This window comes from Scyliorhinus torazame, chromosome 13 (genome assembly GCF_047496885.1).
Source record: "Scyliorhinus torazame isolate Kashiwa2021f chromosome 13, sScyTor2.1, whole genome shotgun sequence".
Taxonomy (NCBI): Eukaryota; Metazoa; Chordata; class Chondrichthyes; order Carcharhiniformes; family Scyliorhinidae; genus Scyliorhinus; species Scyliorhinus torazame.
The window spans coordinates 62,159,609-62,181,018 of record NC_092719.1 but is presented as its reverse complement, the minus strand read 5'-3'; the positions used below and the strand labels follow the sequence as shown (position 1 = coordinate 62,181,018).

Below are 21,410 nucleotides of genomic sequence, written 5' to 3'. Positions count from 1 at the left end.
TCTCCCTGCGTCACGCGTCCTCATGCGTCACTCCGGCCCCATCTCAGCCTTACGTTTTACCGCCCCGCCCCACGTTCCTTGCGTCGCTGTCGCCCCGCCCCCCTCCCCCCTTGCTCGGTCGGGCCCAGTCCACTCCGGTCCGGCTCGGGATGGAGCGCCTGGAGCCTCTCCTGTTCTCAGCCGTGGTGAGCTGCGGCTTCCTCGTTTCCTCGGTCGTCTTCGCTCTGCTCAGCCGGGAGCAGAGGAACCCTTACATGGACGAAGTTTTCCACGTGCCGCAGGCGCAGCGCTATTGCGATGGGAGATTTTCCCAGGTAGGCGCGGGGAACGTGTGGGTTAAAGGCGGCGGCGGCGGCTCTTCCTCCTCCCGCTCTGACTGAACTGAGTCCGTGCAAAGCCCCTCACTCACCCACATAAACATCATCTGCATCGAGGAACCGATCCCTTCCAAGACTTCTGAAACGTTGCACAACTGAGTTTCCCTCCAGTTGTAATCAATTTAATTGGATGAAATTTTCACAGAAGGAGACCGTTCGACCCATCCAGTCTGTGCTGGGAAAACTCAGTAAATAGTCCCACCACCACCCTTGGTGCTGTCCCCAAAACATTTCACTCTCCCTACCTCCCCCCCCCCCCACGTATTCAATTCCCTTTAGAAAGTTACCATCAATCTGCTTCTACCGTCCTTTAAAGGCAACACTTTCTACCACCTTGTACAAACTTTTGCCTATCATCTGAGGGATGGAATTCTCCTGCCGTTGCGATTCTCTTTTCCCACTGGCAGTGCACCTCGCCCGCAGAGTGGGATGGCTTCAATGGGAAATCCTGCTGACAAATGGTGGGAAGGGAGAATCCCGCTCCCAGCGAATGGTGCACCGCTGAGAAACATGCGGCTGGGGTAACGGAGAATCCAGCCCAAGATCTTTGACTTTTCCTGACTTTTCAGTTGCTTAAAATTTTTTTATTTTTTTCCTTCATCGCCATATCAGTATATGTGTGACGACAGCACGGTGGTTAGCATTGTTGCCTGACCTCGCCAGGCACCTGGGTTTGATTCCGGCCTTGGGTGACTGTGTGGAGTTTGCACATTTTCCCTTCGTGTGGGTTTCCTCCAGGTGCCCCGGTTTCCTCCCACATGCCTAAGATGTGCAAGTTGAATGGAATGGCCATGATAAATTGTCCCTTCGTGTCCAACACTTAGGTGGGGTTACAGGGCAGTGGGCCTAGGGTGCTCTTTCGGAGGGTTCAGTGCAGACTCAATGGGCTGAATCGCCTCCTATACTGTAGGAATTCTATGATCAAACAGTTGCCACGGTATATTGCCTGATATTGGCAAGCTCTGCACACGGGTGGACCACTGAGGCAGTTAATTGCCCAATGTAGGACCGCTTCCCACACCCACTGGCATTTTACCTGCATCAGCAGGCCCTGATGTGAGTGGTAACTTCAGGTAAAGCTCCGTGGGAGTGCGTCCCCTGTATGGCCACTGGGTCCCCTGGCAACTGCCCCCCCCCCCATCACCATGACCTCCCTGTGTTGTCTGAGCATGATCACAAAGAAACATCCATTCTTCAGCTGGGCTACAGCGCCTAGGGATGAGATTCTGTTCTCAATTGGATGGCTGTCCAAGCAACGGCCTATTAGTTAGCCACCACCTCCTTGCAAGATGCTGTGATTGGGTCCTGCTGCCCACCCTGAGTGGGGTCAGCTCCCACTTTTGATCCCAGCGGGTCTGACTTATCACCATCCAAGAAAATTTGGCCCTTATTATCACCAGTGATATGAACATGAGGTTGAGAACTCTCCATGATTTCCTGGAGTCTTTAGGAATAAAAATTAAGAATAATCTTTATTGTCACAAGTAGGCTTACATTAGCACTGCAATAAAGCAGCGCCTGTTCGGGTACACAGAGGGAGAATTCAGAATATCTAATCCACCTAACAGCACATCTTTCGGGACTTGTGGGAGGAAACCCATGCAGACACAGGGAGAACGTGCAGACTGCACTGACAGTGACCTAAGCTGGGAATCGAACCTGGGACCCTGAAGCAACTGTGCTAATCACTGTGCTACTGTGCCGCCTGAATACATGAATACCTAAATATCTGGATGCTTTTGTTAGCAAATTCGGAGAAGGAGTTTTGGGACATTTTCTTATCCACTATGTTCATTTTTCCTCCTTTTCGAGTTGTCATGTCCAGATATTATTTTGCAGTAATTAGTGAGGAAAGGCCCAAGTTTTAGTTTTGTGGTGAAGTGACAGTTGATTTTAATTTTTGTGTTTCCCATAATATATGGAAGAAATTGACCTCACTTGTCACCTCTTGACTGGTGTTGCTGAACAGCAGAAATTATTACCACAACCTTTCAATGCGGTATGATTGTTAACTTGCAGTGTGTAGCAATTTTAAACTTGGATTTTAAGGCGTTCCATCCATCCGTCTTTAGCCATAATCTGTGAGGGGCCATTGGCACCTCTTATCTGCTCACTGCAATTCTGCACACCACTCATTCCTCCCTCCATCCAGTTTCTGATGTTGCCCAGCCCATCCAGTCCTTCTCTGACCAGACTTATTCTTTCCTGGTGTTTTTTTTACCTTTTGTTGCCAACACTAGACTCTCAACTTGCCTTTGCCAGAGGTCATATAGTCTCAATTTCCTCTTCACTTCAGCTAAAATCTCATGAGCTGCTGGCACACAGATTTTCCTGCGGACAAATTCATAAGTTCTTTGCTTTGTCCATTTTATTCTAAGGACCATTCAAGGCATTCATGAATGCTAAAGATAATGCACCAACCTGTCGGTACTGTCACTCTTAACCTGATGATTCCAGATTTACCCAAGACGCAAATGAAGTATTTGCAAGATTTTAGGCTTATGATTTAAAAGTAACTTTTCAAGTATAACATTCTTGGAATAGTGTGGAAAGGCAAATCATGAGGTGTGCAATGTTTATCAAACAGACACCAATAATGCGTTATGGCTTCCTTTACTAACACCTATATAAAATGACAGATATTCAAGTTCAAAATCCTGTAAATTGCTCTTCCCCAAAGGTGTCTTTATTGTGTGGGAGACAATAAATACATGTTCACAATTCTGATATATTTAAAATTGTAAATTTTCAAATGTTATGCAGTGGGATCCAATGATCACGACTCTACCTGGCCTCTATCTGGTATCTACTGGGATAATCAAGCCGGTGTCTTGGCTGATGGGCTGGACAGGAACTGTGGTGTGTTCTACGGGAATGCTAAGATTCATTAATCTGCTGTTCAGCACTGGGAACCTCTACTTACTTTACCTGCTATTGTGCAAGATACACCAAAAGAATAAGGTACACAAGTTCCCGTTCATTTTTCTTTTACGCACCAAAATAATAAAGCGTGCCTGCTGCACTTAAAATTGAAAACCCTGTAATTAAAACCAATTGACTTGTGTTGTAAGAAGTATTGTATTCTGGAAAGCCAATTGGTGAAAGCAGGTGCTGGAGCCAAGTCTTAAATTTATTTACAGAGGTAAACATTAAAATCATGCACCTATCTCAACCAGTCTCAATAAGTGTCTCTTTATCTTTGCCCTAGTGAAACCCCAGTTAATCACCATCTGCATATAATTAAACACCTTTCGCAAACAATTAACGTGAACTGCTTCTTTGATCTTAGTAGTTCAAACATACCTCTTCAGAATTTTATGTATTTATGCAGAGAAGGATACTTCTGTTCTGTAGAATATCTTCTCTTCCCCCCCCCCCTTCTAAAGCACTGATATGCAGACATATGAAGGTAAAATTCCGATGACAGGCTCACAAATTCAAGCCGCAGAGCATGATTTTCGATTTCTTCTCTCCTTACCCTCTCTGAAACACTAGGATGTGAAACTTAGTCCTGGTTTCCTTGTTGCTAGCCCATGGGCTTTGAGCAAAAGATCAGACCTTAGTTAATGTCGTGCAGTGTCATACCAAACTACTTCCCCACGTAACCATCACAGGAGCTTTGTGCTGGAATATTTTCATACTTCCATCTGACATGTCTGTGGACGTGGAAATGCTGTTTAGAACTAATGGAAATGACACTGTTTTCAAATTCCTTTTTATTCATCAAATATTAAGCTATAACAGGGGGCCCAGAGTAGCAATGAAATGTTGCCCCATTTACCTTCTTGGACCAGTTTGCATTCCTGGGGAGTAAATTTGAAGAAAGGAATTGATGATAGCTCAAGGAGTTTACCTGAATATTAAAATCTGCTGAGCTGTATAAAATAAAAAAAATGTTGCAAATATATGTTGATGTGCCAATTTTCATTATTGTTCTCCCTTAATGGAATTGGCACAGAATGCAAAGCCATTGGCTCTCCACAAGTATGATTGAAGAATTGTAATGGATGCGCCACTAGATTATTTTGGGGCAGTTATAACTTGTCATGGTTAGTTTCGATTTGAAAAATATATCGTTGGGACAAGTGACTTACAAACCAGTTGTATCTAGGGCCCAGTCTGTTAGAGTAGAAACGTTCAGAACCAGCAAAAATTCCTACGCTCAAATGTTCTGGTGTAGGGGACGCAGAAAACATGCTTGTTTTTCCTGGCCATGCTAATCTAAATGGTGGTTGGCCTAACATCTGAGTGTATTAACAGGACTAGTGGAGCCTGTTGTTGGGAGTGAATGGTGATCATGTGAGGCAGTGGTCAGAAAAATGAGGAATATGAGCATTTGTTCTAAAATTAGTTTTTTTTCGTTGATTTAATGGAGATGTGTTGTCAATGATTAATGTTGTAATTGTTTCTTTATTTTTCCTTCCCAGGCTACCTCCGCATTCCAGCGAATTGTGTCTGCATTAGCACTTGCTTCATTTCCCCTGCTTTACTTTTTCTCATTCCTCTATTACACAGATGCAGGCTCAACGTTTTTCATATTGTTTGCTTATCTGATGTGCCTGTATGGGAGTCACGGTATTGCTGCCTGCCTTGGCTTCTGTGCCTTTATGTTCAGGCAGACTAACATCGTCTGGATTATATTCTGCGCAGGAAGTGTTGTTGCACAGAAGTTGACAGAAGCGTGGAAAACCGATTCACTCAAGAAAAAGGATGAAAAGACACCCCCTGTTCCAAGTTCAATTGCAGAAATCATGAAAATTGTGCAATTCCTTTTAGAGTATGTCCTGTCGCTGAACAATCTTAAAGCACTGATACTTCTGATCTGGCCATACATCATCTTAGTTCTGGGTTTTCTGCTGTTTGTCTTCCTGAATGGAGGGATAGTTGTTGGCGATAGGACCAACCACGAGGTCTCTCTGAATTTCCCTCAGTTATTCTACTTCTTCTCCTTCACCCTTGTATTCTCTGTTTCTCACCTGCTTTCCCCTCATAAGGTTTCTTCCTTCCTACATTCAGTGAAGAAGCATCCATTGTTTTATACTGTTCTTGTAATTGTCTCCCTGTTGCTGGTTTGGAAGTTCACTTATGTTCATAAATTCTTGCTGGCCGATAACAGACACTACACGTTTTATATTTGGAAAAATATCTTTCAGAGGCACGAACTGATCAAGTATGTTTTGGTCCCAGGGTACATCTTTGCTGTTTGGGCATTCATTGAAACATTGAAGTCCAAATCACTATTCTGGAACTTAGCATTTTTCATCTGTTTGGGTGTTGCTACTGTTCCACAAACACTATTAGAGTTTCGTTATTTCATTGTGCCATACCTGATCTACAGACTGAACATTCCGATGCCCTTGGGGTTTAAGATTCTTGCAGAGCTGGCTTTGTATTCTCTAGTAAATGTGCTAACTATTTATTTGTTTCTAAACAAAACCTTTCAGTGGCCAGATAGGAAAGAAGTTCAAAGATTTATGTGGTGATTATTTTGGGGGGGACTGGAAAAATCATGTACAGAAACGCTTCTCATTCTTAATTTGTAATGTCCATAATACATTACGAAGAAGAACCATTTTTCCCATTATTTCTTCTCTATTTAGTTGACTTGGCTACAGTAGTTGTGCTAGATACAATCATTGAGCTTTTTTGCCAAACTGTATTCATTGTGATAACTTTGTTTATTTAGAGCTGTAAAATAAATGTAAATGTCGCCACAGTCCCAAAGGACTATAGGCTGCTCTTCCCCTTTGAGTGAGAGAGCTGATTGGTGGTGATTTAACCTGAGGATCGCCACACCTCAGGCGAGGGGCAAGGTTGAGAAGGTAGGGTCATCATGAATTCCCTCAGCTGGTACGGGAATTGAACCTGTGCAGTTGGCGTCACTCCGCATCACAAACCAGTCGCCCAGCCAACTGAGTAAAGAACTTTTTAATCACATGTACTATATTGGTTTTGCTTGTGCTACCTCAGAAGTAAGCCTAGTTGTTGATGTATCTGAATTATAGATACATTTAATGGTATATTTTATATTCCTTAATCTCTTATTAATGAAACAGCCTGTAAAAAAGAAAATATTTGTTTATCCATTAGAAACTGTGACTCTATCCATGGTGAACAGTTTGATCTTATTTTCGCATCACAATCCATTTGAGTTCTGCATGTCATCACTTAATGCGTGTTTTTCATATTGGTCTGAGGATTTAAGGAATTGTATAAATATTAGACATTTGTGTCCTGGTATTCTGATCCGTTAAAGTGTTTCTATTGTTAGGCCTACATTAGAGACATTACTCATGTTTTCCCTTGGTGTATTCTGGTCATGTTTGACATTGAACTGGAAAGTCAGTCATGCTATCACAGCTTTTATCTGAAACACAACATTACATTTGGTACAGATATCTAACTATTTTATGACCTTGAATAATTAGCATTCCTAGCAAATCTTTTGTGGCGTTCCTCATTGCGTTGGAGGTCATTATGAGGGAGGAGAGTTGGGCATTTCTACAGAGAGGATTTGGAAAGTCGTTTGAGATGTCAGGTGCAGTAAAGTATATTTTTGGTTCATAAAAGAAAAGGTTTAATTTGCCTACCACAGGAAGTTAAGTAAATAAATAGTTATACCCAACTGATGAATGAAATTACCTGCATTTAATAATACCTGTCACATCATCAAGATATCCCAAAGTGTTTTGCAGTCAATGAATTACTTTTGAACAGTAGTCATTGTTTTTGTCAGCAAATTCAGCTGTCAGTTGCATATAGCAAAGCCCCAGAAATAACAGATGAATAACTGACTTAATCTTGTTTGGTGTTAGTTGAGGGTTGGTCTGGACAGAAAGGCCCTTCTGTCCATCAAATAGACAATGGGGATCTTTATGAAGGTCAAAACAGAGCCTCAGTTTTACATCTAATCTGAAAGACAATTTCCCCGTTAATGCAATGAGGCAGAATTAATTAATGAATGTCCTCTGTAAAGGATCCTCTAGGTAACAGTGATCATAACGTGATGGAATTTTGCATAACATAATAGAATTTTGCATTCAGTTTGAGGATGGAGAAATTTGTGTCTGAAACGAGTGCCCTAAATAAAGGCAATTGTAAGGATGTAAAGACAGCTAAGTGGAATGGGAATGTAAATATAAGGTAAATCGGTAGAGGAACAGTGGCAGATATTTGAGATATTTAATTGCTCTCAACAAAAGCATTCCATTCAGAAAGAAAGATGCATGAGATGAATGCACCATCCGTGGCTAACTCAGGAAGTTAAGGACAGTATCAAATTGAAACAGTATGTATAATGCTGTATGAGAGAAAATTAGCAAGAAATATAAAAACAGACAGTAAAACTGTAAAATTTTGTAATCTTGCAAAACTCCCCAGATTCTGGAAAGGATCCCTGCAGATTAGAAAATCACAAATGTAATGCCACTTTTTAAAGAAAGGAGGCAGACAGCTGGAACCATAGACCAGTTAACATCTGTCATTGGGCAAATGCTGGAATCCCTTATTAAAGAGATAGCAACAGGACATTAAAAAAATTATAATACAATCAGGCCTGGGTTTTGTGAAAGGGGAATTATGCCTGATAAATTTATTAGAATTGATGAAACCGAGTGGATGAAGGGGACCCAGTAGATGGGGCATAGGTATTTGGATTTCCAAAAGGCATTGGATAATGTGTCACATAAAAGGTCATTGCACAATACAAGAGCTTAGGGTGTTGATGGTGGATATATTAGCATAGGCTTCTCAGGTACAGGCCTCCAATGGAATATCCCAGTAGACTTTTTTCAAATAGATAAAATGTTGCTTTGCTTCCAAATTTAATCATTTGTTCACAAATGTAATTTTTTTTTAAAAATAAAGAACCTTATTTTTAGTGCTGAGTCGCTTTGACAGTGGAAGTTCAAAATGGTGGTTCAAAAGACTTTTTAATGATATTGCACCATACTAATTGGTGCATTTCCATTGGTAGCTGGTTGATTTTGTATTTAACATAATAAGAACACAAGAACTAGGAGCAGGAGTAGGCAACCTGGCCCTTCGAGCCTGCTCCGCTATTCAGTGAGATCATGGCTGATCTTTTGTGTACTCAGCTCCACTTTCCCGCCCGAACACCATAACCCTTTATTCCTTTATTCTTCAAAAAACTATCTTTATCTTGAAAACATTTAATGAAGGAGCCTCAACTGCTTCACTGGGCAGGGAATTCCATCGATTCACAACCCTTTGGGTGAAGAAGTTCCTCCTAAACTCAGTCCTAAATCTGCTTCCCCTTAATTTGAGGCTATGCCCCCCTAGTTCTGCTTTCACCCACCAGTGGAAACAACCTCCCCGCATCTATCCTATCCACTTCATAATTTTATATGTTTCTAAAGATCCCCCCGCATCCTAAATTTCAACGAGTACAGTCCCAGTCGACTCAACCTCTCCTCGTAATCCAACCCCCTCAACTCCGGGATTAACCTCGTGAATCTCCTCTGCACACCCTCCAGCGGCAGTACGTCCTTTCTCAGGTAAGGAGACCAACACTGAACGCAATACTCCAGGTGTGGCCTCACTGACACCTTGTACAGTTGCAGCAAAGCCTCCCTAGTCAAATGCCATCCCTCTAGCAATGAAGGACAAAACTCCATTCGCCGCCTTAATCACCTGTTGCACCTGTAAACCAACCTTTTGCAATTCATGCACTAGGACACCCAGGTCCATCTGCACAGCAGCATGTGTTAATATTTTATCATTTAAATAATCCCTTTTGCTGTTATACCAAAATGGATAACCTCACATTTGTCAACAATGTATTCCATCTGCCAGACCCTAGCCCATTCATTTCAACTATCCAAATCCCTCTGCAGACTTCCAGTATCCTCTGCACTTTTTGCTTTACCACTTATCTTAGTGTCATTTGCAAACTTGGACACATTGCACTTGGTCCCCAACTCCAAATCATATATGTAAATTTGAAGATTTTCTATTTGCTTTTCCTCTTATCATTTTGTATATTCCTTATGTTTTGTCCTTATATTTTTCAAATGCTAAATTAGAGCCAGTCACATAAAAGTAAAATTTGCTTGACATGCAATTGCCAAAGTAAGATCGACACAGTTTTAAAAATCTTTTTATTGGTATTTCTCATTTTTATAAACCGTTGTATATATACATTACATTTTTCTTGCCCGCGCTAATTTACTTTATTGTAGAGAGAGGTTTATTTTGTCCTTCGTTTAACTGACCCAATGTAGATTTCGCTGCTCTCTGGATCGGTCTGTGGTTTCTTCCCCCCCCCCCCTTTGGCTTCAGCTGTGTTTTTCTTTTATTTTCCAGGGAAGAGGGAGGCGGGGTAGCTCCCCACTGCTCCCGCCTCTTTTGTGGTTTCCCCAGCTTCCGTCTCCCTCCCTCCCCCCTGGGTTGGGCAGTCCTTTGGTTCCTCATCCATCTTGCTTTTTTATTCTTAGCTTACTCCTCATTGCTGGCCTCAAACAGGTTTTGGAACAGGCCGACAAACTCCCCAAGTATCCAGGAAGCCTTCCTCCGACCCTTGGATGGCGTACTTAATCTCCAAGTGGAGAAATTCTGAAAGGTCAGCGAGCCAGTCTGCAGCTGTGGGTAGTGCTGCCGATCACCAGCCGAGCAGGATTCTCCAGCGTGCGATTAGGGAAGCAAAAGCAAGGGTGTTAGCCCCCTTCCCCATGTGTAGCTCTGGCTGCTCCGATACCCCGAAGATTGCCACGATCGGGCATGGCATCACCCTCACCCCCACAACCTTGGATATTGCCTCGAAGAAGGCTGTCCAGAACCCAGCAAGTTTGGGACAAGCCCGAAACATGTGGGTGTGGTCGGGCCGCTCTGGCAACTTCCACATTGTCCTCCATCTCTGGGAAGAATCTACTCATTCGGGTTCTGGTCAGGTGCGTTCTGTGCACCATTTTTAGCTGCATTAGGCTTAGCCTTGCGCAGGAGGAAGTGGAGTTAGCCCTGCTCAGTGCTTCGCCCCAGAGTCTCCATCCTACCTCTGTCCCCAGTTCGTCCTCCATTTTTGTCTGGTTTCATCTAGTGGTGTTCGGGCTCTGTCCAGTAGCTGTCCGTATATTTTCCCACATAGCCCCCCCCCCGTTCTCGTTGCTTGTGCTTATCAGGTCCTCTAGTAGTGTGGTATCTGGGGCCCGGGGTACCCTACTGTCTCTGCGGAGGAAGTTTTTTTTTTGGAGGTGTCTCATTTCCTGCCCTTTTGCTAGTTTCCACTTCCTCGTCAGTTCATCCAGTGTTTCCAGTCTACGCCCAAGTAGAAGTCCCCGACCGTCAGTGGCCCCCGCCTGCCTCCACCTTTTGAAGGTGGTATCTAGCATGGCTGGGGGGGGGGGGGGGGGGGGGATCTGTGATTGGCGCAGATGGGGGACATTTTGGTTATCCCGAAGTGTCTCAACTGGGTCCACGTTCTCAGCGTGGCCTCCACCACTGGGCTTGTGTATCTTGTTGAGAATGGGAGTGCTGCTGTAGCCAGTGCCCGGAGGGTCATTATTTTACAGGATGATTCCTCCATTTGTACTCAATCTCTGCCGGGTTCTTGTACCCATTCCCTCACTCTTTCTGCCGTTGCTGCCCAGTGGTAGTATTGTAGGTTTGGTAGGGCCAAGCCCCCTTTGATTTTCCTTTGCAGTGTCGGCTTGGGAATTCTCGGGTTCTTACACCCCCACACAAATGCCATGATTAGACTGTCTACATTTTGGAAAAAGGCCTTGGGGATGAAGATCGGTATGGATCTAAACTGGAAGAAGAAACTTGGCAGTTTGTACATCTTGATCGTCTGCACTCCCCCCGCCAGGGAGATGGGAGTGAGCCCCACCTTTGAAGGTCTTTTCTTCCTCCACCAGGCTGGTCAGGTTCGACTTGTGGATCTGTGTCCAATCTCTGGCTATTTGGATCCCCAGGTAGCAGAAGCTGTTCTGGGCCGTTTTAAACGGGAGCCCCTCCAGCTCTGTCTTCCCCTTTTGGGTTTACTGGGAATGCCTCGCTTTTGCCCAGGTTAAGCTTGTAGCCTGAGAAGGTTCCAAACTCTTTCAGTATTTCCAGTATTGCCTTCAGTCCCTCCTGTGACTTTGAGACATAGAGGAGCAGGTCATCGGCATAGAGTGAAACTCTGTGCTCTCAGTCACCTCTCCGGATTCTCTTCCAGCTTTTCGTGTCCCGCAAGGCTAGCGCCAGGGGGGTGGCGGAGGGGAGCGGTCGCACATAGAGGAGCTCCGGAGGGGTGGAACATAATCGCGTCCCGTTGCCCCCACAAAGAACGCGTCCCTGGGTGCGTGAGCTGGGCCCCCGCACGGCGGGAGAGAAGGAAGAGGAGCGACCTGGACTCTGGAGCGGGGCTGGAGATCCGGGCGCTCGGGAACGGAGCGTGTGGCAGGAGAAGTACGAGGGAAAAGAGCACCCCTGGGGAGGAGAGGAGGCCTGAGGGAGGAAAGGTACGTGGGAGGAGCCGGGCGCTGGAGACCAGGAAGCGACCGGAGAGAGTCGCGCCCCCCCGAACGGAGATGGCACAGCGGAGCGCGGGCCTGTGAGCTGGCCCGACCAACCAAGCCCCCACCCCCGCACAGCAGAACGCGGGGCACGGGACAACAACGCGGGGCAGGAGGAGCAGCGTCCTGAGCCAAAGTGGGATCCGAGCCAGCAGCGAGGCCTGACCACCCACCCCCCCCCCCCCCCCCCCCCCCCGCTCTCGGCGGCAACCACCATGAGGCAGGCAGCGGCGGAACAAAGGGGGACTCCTGGCCCGGGAAGCCATTCTCTCTCTGGTTCCAGGGTGAGTGAGGAGGAGGGGGAAAAGAAGAAAACAAAAACTCCCTCTTTTTTGAGGGAGGGGGGGAAAAAAAGAGGAAAGACTTAGAAAAAGAAAACTGTTAAAGGGACAGAACACTCCCTCTCTCCTTCCACGCTTCTCAAAAAAGAAAACCAAACTTACCTGAAAAGAGTCTTCAGAAGAGAGGAGGGGGAGAGAAAAGGGGGGGAATAAGGAGGAAAGGGGAAAAAATGCCAGAAGGGAGTCAAAGCAGAGGGAGAAAGGGCACCCAGAGCAAACGGGCAATACACAAGCCCACTCAGACGAGCTAATAGGCACACGAAGCGGCGGAATGGAAGCCTCGCTGCAACTAAAAGAACTGGGCAGACAGGAGCATTTTCCCCTGGGCCAGAGGGGAACTGGAAGGCAGCCTTTGCCGAGGCGCTGAGGGAACACCAGCAAGAAAGCAAGGCAGGGACCAAAGCAGACATAGAGGCCGCAGTACAGGCAGCAATTGCCAAGACTCTGGCGGAGGTGCAGCTCGCCCTGGGCAGAGCAGAGAAGAAACTGGAAGCCCAGGAGGAGAAACTGGAAACCCAAAAGGCGACCATTAAGGAGCTGGAGAGGGCTGCGACTGACAAGACCAACTGGATCACGGCCCTGGAGAAGGAGGTGGCGAGAATGGGCACAACGCAGGGGAGCCTGAAGGGCAGAGTGGACGACCAGGAAAACCGCTCAAAAGACAAAATGTCAGGATAGTGGGCACACCAGAGGGGATTGAGGGTAGAAACCCCACAGCTTACATGGCCGAGATGCTGGGCAACTTAGTGGGGAGGGAAAATTTCCCCAACCCACCTGAAATGGACAGAACGCACCGGTCGCTGCGCCCGAAACCCAGGGTGGGGGAACACCCGAGGGCAGTTATAGCCAAACTGCACCGGTACAAAGACAGGGAAACAATCCTGTGCTGGGCCAGGCAAAACAGAACCTGCAGATGGGAAGGGCACCTCATTAGAGTGTACGAGGACATTGGGGCAGACCTCGCCAGGAGACGGGCCGAAGCCAATAGAGCAAAAGCAACCCTTCACAGGAACAAGGTGCGCTTTGGTATGCTGTACCCAGCGAAGCTCTGGGTCACATACCAAGAAAGAGAGTATTTCTTCACATCCCCCGCCGAGGCAAACAAATTTAGCGAAGATCATGGGCTGGAAAACCAACAGCGAGGATAGAAACACGGGCCCCTGGTAAGGGGCAACAACACGCCGACGGGGAGTGGGGGGGTAAGGCAATGCCAGGCCCCCCCCCCCCCCCCCAACATGGCAAGCGCACCCTGAACAAAAAGCAAACCGCTACCCAACGAACCGCCATAGGTGGGAAACCAGGCCCCAACATAAGGGTACGAGAGTAGCGGAGAAGGGTGAGCAAACAGGGGGAGTGCAGGGTAGGGCGGGGGAAGAGTGGGCGAAAAAACGCAGAGGCCGGGCAGGGGAGAAGCGAGACAGTAACTCCCTAGAGGGGGGGTCGCCGCACTAGCAAGTAAGCTAGCACCGGGGACATGCAAAAAAGCAGGGCTGCAGCGCGCCCCCAACAGAGGGGACGGCGCCAGGCAGAGGGCGGGTGGGACCACTCAACAGAGGCGGGAGGGCAAATGGGGACAGAAGCAGGGCAAGGAGGGACATATGGGAGAGGGGGAGGAAAGGGAGGGACTGGGGGGGTAGGGGCACGGGGGGGCGGAACACAGGGACGGAGGGACAACAAGGCTAGAAAAGGAACAGTAATAGGGCTACAGAGTGCCGCAACCAGGGGCTCGGAACAAGGAATCGCTGCAAGCACCCACCCAGTACGGCCTCTGGGCGAAAGGAAACCCCAGAGTGAAGGGGGCTACCCGCGTGGCGGCCACACAGTGGGCGACCACGGCGGGGGTCCCCTGGACGGAGAGAAGCCCCGGAGGGCAGGGGCCTGACCGCATGGAGACAGCAGTGACAGCGACCAACCAGGATGGCCCCCTAACAAGGGGGAACCCTGGAGGGCAGGGGCTCGTCCACCAGGTGAATATGGTTAATCCCACAGGAGCGAGGGGACAGAAGCCCCCCACCAGGATAGTCACCTGGAACGTAAGGGGACTCAACAGCCCAGTGAAAAGCTCCAGAGTCCTCAACCACCTAAGAAACGTGAAGGCAGACATAATCTTCCTTCAAGAGATGCACCTGAGAGAGCAGGACCGACTGCGGGTAAGAAAGTGCTGGGTGGGACAGACCTACCATTCCTGTTATGGGACGAGGGCCGTGGGGTGGCAATACTGGTCAGCAAATGGACGATGTTTAGGGTGACAAAGACGGTTGCGGACCCAGGGGGACGGTACGTCATGGTTAGCGGGACCCTGGATGGGCACCGGTAGTACTAGTTAATGTGTACGATCCCAACTGGGACGACCTGAGCTTCATCAAGAAGACCATGGCAGAAATCCCTGACATAGCGACGCACCGGCTAATCATGGGGGGGGACTTCAACTGTGTACAGGACCCAACGACTGACAGATCGAACCCCAAAACGGGGAAAAACTCAAACATGGCAAGGGAACGCGGTCACTTTATGGAACAGATGGGAGTGGTGGACCCCTGGAGGTTTACCCACCCAGGGGAGAAGGAGTTTTCCTTCTTCCCCTCCCCCCCCCCCCCCCCCCCCCCCCAGTACACAATGTGTACACCAGAATTGACTTCTTTGTGGTGGGGAAAACGGTGCTTCCGGGGATAGACAAAGTGGAATACTCCGCAATTGTGATATCAGACCACGCTCCACACTACATGGACATGAGGCTGGAAACGGGCAGGGCCCAAAGCCCCACATGGAGGTTGGACGTTGCCCTACTAGCTGACAAGGCCGTCAATGAAAAGATATCACGTGCCATAGCAGAATACACGGAGAACAATCAGAACGGAGAGGTCTCGCCCTCCACGTTCTGGGAAACGCTAAAGGCCGTACTAAGAGGGGAAATCATTGCTTTCAAAGCGCGAAGAGATAGGGAGGAAAGGGCGGCTAGGCAGCAGCTGGTCGACTCCATACTGGAGGTAGACCGTAAATACTCCGAGGCCTTGACCATAGAGCTCCTGGCGGAGAGGAAAGAGTTGCAAAGGAACTTGATCTGCTCTCCACCAGGAAAGCAGTGCTTCAACTCCGCCAAGCACGTGGGACCTGATGCACGATCAATGACCACTAAAGCAAGGCTGTAGTCCAACTGAAGGCTTTAATAAGCTAGATGTTTCCCCCAGCTCAGGTACAGAATGAAGGCTGCTTGGGGCACGGGCTCTTATACCCCGCCTAGCAGGGCGGAGCTACCATACATCCTAACCAATAGAAAGCATACAGTTTCCACCAATGGTGCTCCAGCCTATCAGGTACCGTAATACCTCTAATACCACATTCAACCCCTGTTAAAAAAGAGTCCGGCGGGGGTGGTGGCCTGATACTACAAACATGGCAACATGGTAGAATTAGTTATGGAGGTACCGTAATACCTCCGTACAGCGTTTTGTAACTATTTACAATTCTGATAGCTATTTACAATTGATGATTTAAATTTACAGTTTACAATTTAAAATGAAGCAATCAGTCGATCCGGCGCCCTGATCGTCCTCTGTGATCGTCGGAGCTTCGGTGGTGACTCCGGTGGAGGCTCGGGCGTCTATGACTCCGGGAGCGTGGCTTCGATCTCCATGGCAGCTTCGGCACCCCTAGACGACACTGGTGGAGAAAACGGTTGATCTGGGAAGGGAGCGCCTGCAGGGTGCGTCGGTGGGTGGGGGGCCTAGACGGGGCCGGCGGAAGGACCGATCCTCCTGTAAGGTGCCCCGGTGGAAAGGAGGGTGGGACTGGTGGCTGGGGTGTGCGTGGGGCTCCGGCGGGTGCCAGGTCTCATAGGGAGACTATCTTGTCGGCCGTCGGGGTACGCCACGTAGACGTACTGAGAGCATGGAGCAGATGGACCCTCTCGACCAACGGGTCCGACTTGTGTGCCCGCACGTGTTTTCGGAGCAGGATGGGCCCGGGAGCTGCCAGCCAGGTCGGGACGAGGTCCCAGAGGAGGACTTCCTGGGGAAGACGAGACGTTCGTGAGGTGTCTGGTTGGTGGTGGTACAAAGCAGTGACCGGATGGAGTGTAGGGCATCCGGGAGGACTTCCTGCCAGTGGGAGATTGGGAGGTTCCTGGACCGTAGGGCCAGTAGGACGGTCTTCCAGACCTTTCCGTTCTCCCTCTCTACCTGTCCGTTACCCCGGGGGTTGTAACTGGTCGTCCTGCTCGAGGCGATGCCCTTGCTGAGCAGGAATTGACGCAGTTCGTCGCTCATAAAGGAAGACCCCCTATCACTATGTATGTAAGCGGGGAACCCGAACAGTGAAAAGATGCTGTGGAGGGCCTTGATGACGGTGGTTGCGGTCATGTCGGGGCAGGGGATGGCGAATAGGAACCGGGAGTACTCATCAATCACGTTCAGGAAGTACGTGTTGCGGTCGGTGGAGGGGAGGGGGCCTTTGAAGTCCATGCTGAGGTGTTCAAAGGGACGGGAAGCCTTTATCAGGTGCGCTTTCTCTGGCCGGTAGAAGTGCGGTTTGCACTCCGCGCAGATTTGGCAGTCCCTGGTGGCTGTCCTGACCTCCTCGATGGAGTGGGGCAGGTTGCGGGTCTTGACAAAATGGAAAAAGCGAGTGACCCCCGGGTGGCAGAGGGCTTGGAGGCGGTCCACTTGTGCGGTGGCACATGTGCCGCGGGACAGGGTGTCAGGAGGCTCATTTAGCTTCCCGGGACGGTACATGATCTCGTAGTTGTAGGTGGAGAGTTCGATCCTCCACCGCAAGATCTTGTCGTTTTTTATCTTGCCCCGCTGTGCATTATCAAACATGAAAGCAACCGCATGTTGGTCAGTGAGGAGAGTGAATCTCCTGCCGGTCAGGTAATGCCTCCAATGTCGCACAGCTTCTACTATGGCCTGGTCCTCCTTTTCGACTGAGGGCTGGCGGATTTTGGAAGCATGGAGGCTACGTGAGAAGAAGGCCACTGGTCTGCCCGCTTGGTTGAGGGTGGCCGCCAGAGCTACGTCAGACGCATCGCTCTCGACCTGGAAGGGGAGGGACTTATCGATGCCGTGCATTGTGGCCTTTGCAATGTCTGCGTTGATGCGGCTGAAGGCCTGGCGGGCCTCTATCGACAGGGGAAAAGCTGTAGATTGGATCAGGGGACGTGCCTTGTCCGCATAGTTGGGGATCCACTGGGCGTAGTAACTGAAAAACCCGAGGCAGCGCTTCAGGGCCTTGGAGCAGTGAGGGAGGAGGAACTCCATAAGGGGGCGCATGCATTCAGGGTCGGGGCCTATAACTCCATTTTGCACTACGTAGCCGAGGATGGCTAGGCGGTCGGTGCTAAACACGCATTTATCCTTGTTGTATGTCAGGCTACGGATTTTTGCGGTCTGGAGGAATTTTCGGAGGTTGGTGTCGTGGTCCTGCTGGTCGTGGCCGCAGATGGTGACATTATCGAAATACGGGAATGTTGCCCGTAAACCGTACCGGTCAACCAGTGACTAGAAGACCGAGACCCCATTGGTGACACCGAAGGGAATCCTTAAGAAGTGATAGAGCCACCCATCTGCCTCGAAGGCAGTGTATTTGCTGTCACTAGTGCGGATGGGGAGCTGGTGGTAGGCGGACGTGAGATCCACCGTGGAGAAGACCTTATAATGCGCGATCCTGTTTACCAGGTCGGATATGCGGGGGAGAGGGTACGCGTCCAGCTGCATAAACCTGTTGATGGTCTGACTGTAGTCGATGACCATCCTATGCTTCTCCCCGGTCTTTACCACCACTACTTGAGCTCTCCAGGGGCTGTTACTGGCTTCAATGACCCCCTTCCCTCAGTAGCCTTTGGACCTCTGACCTAATGAAGATCCGGTCCTGGGCACTGTACCGTCTGCTCCTGGTGGCGACAGGTTTGCAATCCGGGGTGAGGTTCGCAAACAGGGAAGGCGGGTCGACCTTAAGGGTCGCGAGGCTACAGACAGTAAGGGGGGGTATAGGCGAATTTGAAGGTTAGACTTTGGCAGTTACACTGGAAGTCTAAACCCAGGAGTGTAGCCGCGCAGAGGTGGGGAAGGACGTAGAGACGGAAATTTTTGAACTCCCTTCCCTGGACTGTGAGGTTTGCTACACAAAACCCCTTTATCTCCACTGAGTGTGAACCGGAGGCCAGGGAGATTTTTTGATTAACGGGGTGGATGAGGAGACAGCGCCTTACCGTGTCGGGGTGTATGAAGCTCTCCGTGCTCCCAGAGTCGATTAGGCAGGACATCTCATGCCCGTTGATGAATACGGTCGTTATAGCAGTTGAGAGTGTTCGAGGCCGGGACTGATCCAGGGTCACCGAGGCTAAATACAGCAGTTGAGAGTTCTCCTCGGGCAGTGCGTGGTCAGCCGAGCTGGGATCCTGGGGGTTCATCCAAGATGGCGGCTCCCATTGGTCGCAAATGGCTGGGGTGCACAAAATGGTGGCACCCATGGAAAGCATGTTGCGGGGTGGAGCAAGATGGCGGCACCCATGAAACACGTGTTGCGCGGAGGAGAAGATGGTGGCACCCATTGGTTGCACATGTCCTGGGGAGGAGAAGAGGATGGCGGTGTCCATTGTCCGTGACTTGGGGGGGGGGGGGGTGGGGGGGGCGACCGCGGCCGCGGAGTGAGCCTGGCACACTGCAGCGAAGTGGCCCTTCTTCCCGCAGGCCTTCCAAAGGGTAGCGCGGGCCTGGCAGCGTTGGCGGGGGTGTTTTTGCTGGCCGCAAAAGTAGCATCGGGGCCCCCCGGGGTTCGCTGGCTGGCGCGTAGCGCAGGCCTATTGGGTGGGTAGCGCCCCCGCTGGGGCAGCTGCTTGTGGGGCCCATGAAGCGTAGGAGGAGTGGTCCGTGGGGTTGGGGGCGTAAGACTTGACATTGCGCAGGGCGACCATCATGGAGAGCGCTAGTGTTTTAGTCTCTGCGAGGTCGCGCGTGGCCCCTTCTAGGAACCGCTGCCTGATAATATCGGAGCCAATCCCAGTCATAAAAGCGTCCCGCATAAGGAGATCTGCGTGCTCCTTAGCTGTAATGTCCTGGCAGTCACAGTCCCGAACTAGTGGGATCAGGGCCCTCCAGAAGTCTTTGATTGACTCACCAGGTAGTTGAGCATGAGTTGCGAGCTCGTGCCTGGCAAAGAGAGTGTTTGTCTTCTGTTCATAATTTTCTCTGAGTTGAGTCATGGCGTCAGCGTAATTGGGCTCATCCTGGATCAGCGGGAAGACTTTAGAGCTGAGTCTGGAGTATAATATCTGGATCTTCTGAGCCTCTGGAACAGGGGTCGGCGCCGCATTGATATATGCTTCAAAACAAGCTAGCCGGTGATGGAAGTCCCTTCTGGTGTCGCTTCAGAGTGGATCCAGCTGAAGGCAATCTGGTTTAATACGGAGGTCCATCTTCTGAATCTGAGACTAATAAATTGAGGCACGATCAATTTGACTGGAGACGAAGTTGAATCCAAACTGAGGCTTTATTAGTATCTGTGTGGCCTCCCACAGCAGCTGGCGAAATGGCTGCGAGCTGGAGGCCACGCATATTTATATCCGCCTCCTGGGCGGAGCGAGCATGCAGGATCCACAGGTGAACCTGCAGTGTAGGTTCTACTGTACAACCTCTAATATCAGAACACAGTGGTTTACCACAAGTCCATTAAGATCGACAAAGTTAAGTTTTTATAATGGTCCAAAGAATTATATATGGATGGTTGTCATTTGCAATAATGCTGACCCTTTCACACACTAACACAAATCAGTATATAGGAAGCCGAGGGTGTTTAAAGAGGCCCATATTCAGGCAGAGGAATCTAAATGAATTCTATTCAATGGAAATGAGTGGAATTATTGGCCTGGATTTTGAAATGATTAGCAAAGTGATGGCACTCATCACTGGCAAAGAAAGAAAACTGGCCACAAAGATCTAATCATCCCTGTGATGCGGATTTAATCTTTTCTGAGATTAATTTTAGTCTGGCGCTGTCAAAAGGTGATCTCCATGCATCCAGTAACAGTGATGTGATCATGCAGGATAAGCAGCCAATCACATTGAAGAATCCTCACAAAGCAAACTAGGAAGTAATGTGCATTGAATATCTTTTTTCAATACATTTTGCAGAGCAAAATAAAGATTGGGACACGCTGATTGGGTAGCAGCTGAAATGTCATAAACATGAAGAAAGGAAGGCTGGAATTTTTATCATAATGGGAAAAACCTGCATTGTACAAATATAAATTTTATTGCTGAAGAACCCAACTGTGGAAAACAGTTCAGACTTGGCATACAGTTAAAATCCTAGTTGCACCTTGTTCCACAATTAAGGAGTAACTTTATTCAGGGGTTTTAACTGCAATATTATAATCAAAGTTATCGCCAGTCCAGTGATTTCTAAATGATTTCCATCTGCAGAATCATTAATAGCAGTGTAGAATTGCTGACAGCAAATTCTGGATTACCACATTTAACCACATGGACTGCAGATGTTGCTGTAATGACAGCGAATGCTACAGTTTTGCTGTTGCTACTGAAAAATCTGGGCAATTCAGTTCGTACTATATATCGCAAAACTCATGAATTATTTATATCTTTGAACCTGAATTTTATACAGTATCATTTAGAATTGTACATTTTTCGCATTTTAGAAACAATTACAGCTCAATGTTAAATCGAAGCTAATATCCAAGAATGGGACAATAAGAGTTTGAAATATGCCAATTCCTCATCTTATTTTGGCAGATCGATTTGTGCATTTCTGGATTTTAGATTTTGTTTAATTTCCTTGATCATTGTACATTGACTCAACTGGACCTTCATTTTTAATGGCCAGATCAACAAACAGGACATTCTAACTGATGCCAGGTTTAGGAAAGTGCAGTTAATGTGGCAAGAATATCATGACTCTTTAATAAAGATAGTCTTTCCAAAACTAACCGAGAAGCCAAATGACCAATATTTAGAAATATATTTTACAATACTGTTACAATCAGGTAAGATGGAGCTGAATGGCCCATGACACAAACACAAAACCTTGAAGGGTATTCTGGTGGTGATGATAGTTTGATGTCTTTGTGAGCATCGTCTGGCATTGTGTTGTGAGGTATGTCCTGTTGACAAATTGACTCGTTCAGGTTCAGTGTAGGAAAGACTGGTGTTTGGCGTTGAATCTTCAGT

The 21,410-nt window shown here is 48.4% G+C and overlaps 1 protein-coding gene across 1 annotated transcript; it reads left to right on the top strand.

The window, feature by feature from the left end:
* The first annotated feature begins 98 nt into the window (after positions 1-98).
* Positions 99-8,256, top strand: alg10 (ALG10 alpha-1,2-mannosyltransferase). Its single transcript, XM_072471660.1, has 3 exons — positions 99-314; positions 3,141-3,338; positions 4,805-8,256. Exons 1-3 carry the CDS (start codon positions 150-152, stop codon positions 5,858-5,860), a joined length of 1,419 nt encoding a protein of 472 aa, XP_072327761.1. The 5' UTR covers positions 99-149; the 3' UTR covers positions 5,861-8,256.
* The last annotated feature ends 13,154 nt before the right edge of the window (positions 8,257-21,410 follow it).